The sequence below is a fragment of the Chaetodon trifascialis genome, chromosome 1 (assembly GCF_039877785.1).
Source record: "Chaetodon trifascialis isolate fChaTrf1 chromosome 1, fChaTrf1.hap1, whole genome shotgun sequence".
Lineage (NCBI taxonomy): Eukaryota > Metazoa > Chordata > Actinopteri > Chaetodontiformes > Chaetodontidae > Chaetodon > Chaetodon trifascialis.
Window position 1 is genome coordinate 2071949 of NC_092056.1, and position 6000 is coordinate 2077948.

The following is a 6000-nucleotide window of genomic DNA, read 5'->3' on the forward strand; positions in this document are numbered from 1 at the left end:
AAGAAAGGCACCCTGCAGGAGGCTAAACAGACTTTAACTTCAAGCATATAATTGTTATTCAAAGCTCACGATTCCTGGAAAAGTTTTGTATATCAAAAATTCTTTGTGTCACATAATGAACTACCGTAATTTTCAGACTATAAGCCGCTACTTTTTTCACACACTTTGAACCCTGCGGCCTAAACAACGAAGCGGCTAATCTATAGATTTTTACGGGCTAATGGCCTCCAGGGGGCGCTCTAGCAGGAAACGCAAGAGCAAGACAGACAGGTGGAAGACCGAGGAAGACGCTAGTTTGATTGTGTTTTCTGGTAGGCTAACAGGCTACGGCTGCTAGGCTGGCTATGTGTTTTAACCAGCCGTGTTACTGCTGTGTTACTGTTGTTTTACTGCCGTGTTACTGCAGTTTTACTGTCGTGTTACTGCAGTTTTACTGTCGTTTTACTGCCGTGTTACTGCAGTTTTACTGTCGTTTTACTGCCATGTTACTGCTGTGTTACAGACACTGTTTGGAAAAAAACATTATTTATGGTAATTAAAAATTAAAAAAATCTTCCTGTGTACCATCTTTCCATCGTACCATCTTATTTGATCGACATTAACCTAAAATCAGTCAGGCTAAACTACCTCTGCTACAGACGATGATGCTCAGTGTGACTCTGCGGACGTGGTCACATGACGTTCGACTCCCCGGTTCAGGCGCGTTCACGCTCGACCCTCTGAGCGCTGTTAACTACAGCATATAGGTCACACACACGTTATCTCCAGGCTACATATGGAAAGTCGTCATTTACGGTAATTAAAAATTTAAAAAATCTTCCTGTGTACCATCTTTCTGTGTAAATATCTCATGTTACAACATGGTCACCTGCGGCTTATAGACAGGTGCGGCCTTTATATGTACACATCTTTTTTTCTTTCTAAATTTAGTTGGTGCAGCTTATATTCAGGTGCACTCAATAGTCCGGAAATTACGGTAAACTGAGTGCAACACCATTCAAATGATATATATATTTTTCTGTGTTTTATGAGGTCTTATTTTTTACTCTTCCTCTGAGCACAGACATGAAGTCACACGTGAAATGATGACAAACCGGCTGACCGGCTGACAGGTCGACGTCTGTGTTCCTGCTGCCACACATTTCTGGGATTTCTGGTGTTTTTTCCGAGTCGTGCAGGAAGCCGCTGGTTTCAGGTGCAGCACGGAAAGCGCAGAGCGTCCTCTAAACTCTAAATCCTGCTGTGAACTGAGGATAGACGAGCATGAGTGTGGTTAATGCGTGTGTGTGTGTGTGTCACATGCATGTGTGTGTAACTGTTAAAGTGTGTGTTTGGTAAATACATAGTGTCTGTCGGATTATCACACTCTGGCAGTGGGTCTAATACGCCCACCTGTCAATCATCCTTACACAGGCTTACTGCTGTATGGAGGACAAATACAACACGTATCTTCTCCAGACATCCACCCATTCATCATACTCTGTGTGTGTGCGCGCGCATGTGTGTGTGTGTGTGTGTTACAGTCAATTGTAAAGAAACTAAATGACCTTTTCTAGAAGCACATTTGGAACGAGCGCACTGCCGCATTGAATGTTTTTGTCATCGTCGTCGGGTGATTTGTCTCTGCTGAGTTTCAGGATTTTTGGCCTCATTGCAGCTTTTAAAAGTCTGAATGTAAACACAGAAATGTTAGTCAGAGAGTGAGAAAAGCTTCATCTGAAAAGCACTTTTTAAAACACACAGGTGGGCTTAAAGATGATTAAACAAATAGGATATAAAGCACAAAGACAACAAACACAAAGAGACGTCTGAGAGGCCGCCTGAAGGGGTCCAGAGATCTGACATGAGGAAGACGAGGAAGACGATTCCACAGAGTCGGAGCTAAAGCCACAGAGACGCCATCGCCTTCGAGACGTGAGGACCTGCTGAGGAGATCAGAGACGTGACCGGAGGGAAGGTCAAGCAGAGTCTCGGAAGTCATGAGCGGGATCGTACAGGAAGTGAGAGCGGAGCTCACGTGGGACCGCCGGCGGGCTCTTAACAGCCTGAGCGCTTCGACAGATCTTTGGGAGGCGGGCTGAGAGCGATCACATGGTCATGACCAGTCCGTCTGCGTGGAAGCATTGCATGTCGATACGCCGGCAGACACTGATCACTCGCTCGTGTCAGATGCGCTGCGTCACACACTCAGTGTGTGTCCACAGACAGACGAAGAGCTGAATCCACGACAGAACTGATCCAAAGGAGTGCAGAGAGACACGAGAAAAGACCTGAGAGGACAAACTGAGAGTCTGCAGCCGCTTTAATGACTCTAATGAGGTGATCTGAGCTAAATGCTAACGTCAGCTGCTCACGGTGACAAAGCGCTGATGTTTAGCAGCCGTCATGCTCGCCCTGATGGGACGGCAATTAGCTTCACAGGACATGAAGCGCAGAATCAGACGATGTCCAACTTTGTCCTGATGGAGTTACACGAGACGTCGGGAGGTCACTGAAGTGTTTACAAAGACTGAACGAATGTCCGGACCTCACGGCCGTCGATGGATCCAGAGCAGTGAGTCCTGGATCTGTTCACGGTCTCTCTGTGTGGTCTGGACTCACGTGGTCCCTCTTCTTGGACCTCGTCACAGTCAGAGCTTTGTGTCTCCAACATTTTGCCCTTTACTGTAAAATCTCTCAACAAGAAGTAAACAAAAACACTCATTCCCTCATTTTCCACGCTGATCACTGTCTTTACATTTATTTGAGGAATCAGAGCCAAACTGTCAAACATATTTGATCAACATTAACCTAAAATCAGTCAGGCTAAACTACCTCTGCTACAGACGATGATGCTCAGTGTGACTCTGCGGACGTGGTCACATGACGTTCGACTCCCCGGTTCACGCTCGACCCTCTGAGCGCTGTTAACTACAGCATATAGGTCACACACACGTTATCTCCAGGCTACATATGGAAAGTCGTCATTGTCCTTTAAGACGCCCTCCATTCTCCTCCACCAATCACACTGTGTCCTACTTCACAGCTTTGTCTGCCTTCGTCTCTCCACAGGAGTCCATGTGTGCGCTGATTCTCTGCATTCAAGCAGCTGAAGTCAGACTCTGCATCTCTGAAGCAGATGGAAAAACTGGCATCTGAGTGTCATAACCACCAAAACGAGGCGTGAACGTGCAGAGCTGTGGCTCCACCTCATGCACTGAACCTGCATCCATCAGCACAAACACCGCGCTTCCCCCTGCCGTCCAGTCAGACGTGACAGGCCGATTATTCGTTGCACCTTCTGCTGATGGAAAACAAAATCTGAACAGCTGATTGATACAGAACGCGGCGCACACAGCAGACTGTCGACTGATGATCACAGCTGCAGACATCTGCATCTGCAACACCTTCTGCTCTTTGCAGCTGAATCCATCGCGCTTAATGCAATCACTGAGATCAGCCTGGGGCTGAGCGCTGCGTGCACGGCTGCTTACTGACGGCGTGGAGAAGAAAGCGTCATGCGTCCACACCTCACAGCGTACGGAGCGCCGGCAGCTCAGCAGGCGGAGCAGTTCAATCTCCTGTTCACACCGAGCCGAGCCGGTCAGGTCAGCGTTCGCTGTGAGCAGGTGAAGAACTGCAGCAGCAGGAGTTTGTGTGATTTGAACAGCTGCCTGTGGGCTCTTTCTGCTCCGCTGTGGACTCTCACATTTCAGAAACCAGTGTCGAAAACGTCTTTTAAAAAAAGTCCTGCTGCAGGTCAAAATGCACGAAGCCTTTATGATTTCATTTCAGCTGTCACTCTGCCTCAGCGCTGCTCTTTCAAAATAAAACCACAGTTTATCATCACAAGTCGACGGACACACAGCGAGCCTCCCCAGCCCAGGGCCCCCAGGTGTCTGCAGGGGCCCCTGCTGGCCGTTTGACTCCTGCACAGCCAGGAGTGTCGATAAAGTCGAGAAATCCGAAGAGAATGACGCAACGAAACAGAAGATTTGTGTGGCTGAACTGTTACATCATCTGGACAGAGTAAGCAAGAGGAGCTGTGAAAGCTGCAGAGCTTAGGGCGCTTAGACCGCACGCACGCACGCACGCACGCACGCACGCACGCACGCACGCACGCACGCACGCACGCACGCACGCACGCACGCACGCGGTCAGTCTATGATCAACATGAAAACCAGCGAGAGGCTCAACACGACACAAGCTGTCTCTGGTAAGAAGGTCTGGGCTGTGTGTGTGTGCATGTGTGCGTGTGTGTGTGTGTGTGTGTGTTCAGGGTGGGGCGGTGAGTCACGAAGCTCGGGTGGAGGGCTGACGGGGGTACGGGGTCGTGGAGGGCACCCACCTTTGCAGCAGGCTGAACCCATGGCGGCCAATCGAGGATCCAGAGGCGAAGATGTCCCATCCCCAAACCCAAAGCGCCGACGTCTCACAGGGGACGAACCGGAACAAAGACGTCTGAGCGCGGGGGGACGAGGACCAGCTGACTACCTGATCACCTTTGGCTTATCGCGGCGCCCGCTCGCAGCTGCGGCCGAGCGCTTGTGGCCGGGGTTGAATCAGTGTGAGGGGAGGCGGGGTGGAGGGGTGGAGGGAGGTGGGGGGGTGCAGCAGATGTAGACGGCAACGAGGCTTTTTGGGGGTAATCCCGCACCGCCGCCGTGTCCCATTTAGCCCTTCAGCAGGTCGCCTCCGCGTGAGGCGGCCTCCACGAGAGAGGACAACGACTGCAGGATTACATCTTTAGATTAGATTAGATTTCTCTCTCTCCTCATTCATTCCCCCTCAATCTTTCTGTGTCCTCTTTACATATCCATTTGTTTGTTCATCTATTCTCATTTGATCTGAGGCCCCGTAATCCCCGAGCGACGTCTGCGGCCCGCGTTCACAGAGAACAGAGCGCCTGCTCCTTTAAAACGTGGCTCTAACAGGTGTTAACTCCGCCGCCATCAGCAATCTGCCTCCCCAGGACTAATGAGCGAGTAAGTGGCAACTAAGCAACAAAGGTAATAAATAGCCAGAAGAGAAAAAAAACATGGAATTAGTTCAACCATCTATTTTTTTTCGTTTGTGTGTTCGTGAGAAATCGTCCTCGTCTTCTCACCTCCCTCTCGTTCCTCTCACACACAGATGCAGAGTGAAATAACTCTCATACTGTATATATTCATACAGCACCATCACTTCAATGGAGTGTTTCACTCTTAAATGAGCCGCTGAACAGGCTGGGGGGGTCAACCCTCCCTCCACCTTCACACGCACCGTTTCAAAGCACAAAACTTCCCGATTCTCTGACTCAGGTTTCCGAGTCTTGACAAACTCTCAATCTACTGCGACACACACACACACACAGGAGTTTATTAGAAGCTTTAAGGTTCTCCCTAAAGCCGCCTCAACGCGCACGAAACTGAGCAGCGTGTTGTTCAAAAACAATCATCAGAAGAGCCGCAAATCCATCGACTTCATCAAATCCGTTCAGGCGGAATCACGCAGAGCAGCCGACGCCTCTGGAAAGCCACCAGTCGCTTCCCAGTAAACCAAAGCTCCCCCCCGGCTGAGCATTGATCACCCCCCCCCGCCTGATCGGCCTGCGATCGTCCCGGTGTAAACACAAACTTTCATCCTCTCGGCAACGCTTTGGTAATCCCACAGAAGGGATTATACCAGAGGTCATTTAGGAGGATCAAACCAGGGGGATTTGAAATGTATCCTGAGGGAGATTCAGGAATACGAGCCGGGCGGATGAAGAGCAGGTGGGGGGGGGGGGCGGGGGGGGTGTTACTGCTTACCTATATCTGTCTCTTTGTGGTTCTTGATGAGTTCTGCAAGCTCAAAGTTCCCAGCAATAATGGCCACCTGGACAGAGAGACAGAGAGGAAGAGGAAGAGGAAGAGGAAGAGGAAGAGGAAGAGGAGCGAAAAGGAGGAAAAAACAAAAATATTAAGTTTTTTCGGAGGGTAGGATGCAAAACATTAAAGAGCAAGAAAGGACACGAAAGCACATTTTAAAAAAGAAGCTTCT

General features: G+C 49.7%; 1 protein-coding gene across 1 annotated transcript in view; it reads right to left on the bottom strand.

Annotated features, from left to right (window-relative positions):
• Nucleotides 1-6000, bottom strand: part of shank2a (SH3 and multiple ankyrin repeat domains 2a) — a 164913-nt gene that overhangs the window by 82688 nt on the left and 76225 nt on the right. Inside the window, exon 11 of the mRNA XM_070970007.1 lies at nt 5769-5835. Coding sequence (XP_070826108.1) covers nt 5769-5835 — 67 coding nt within the window. The remainder of the gene's footprint in view (nt 1-5768; nt 5836-6000) is intronic.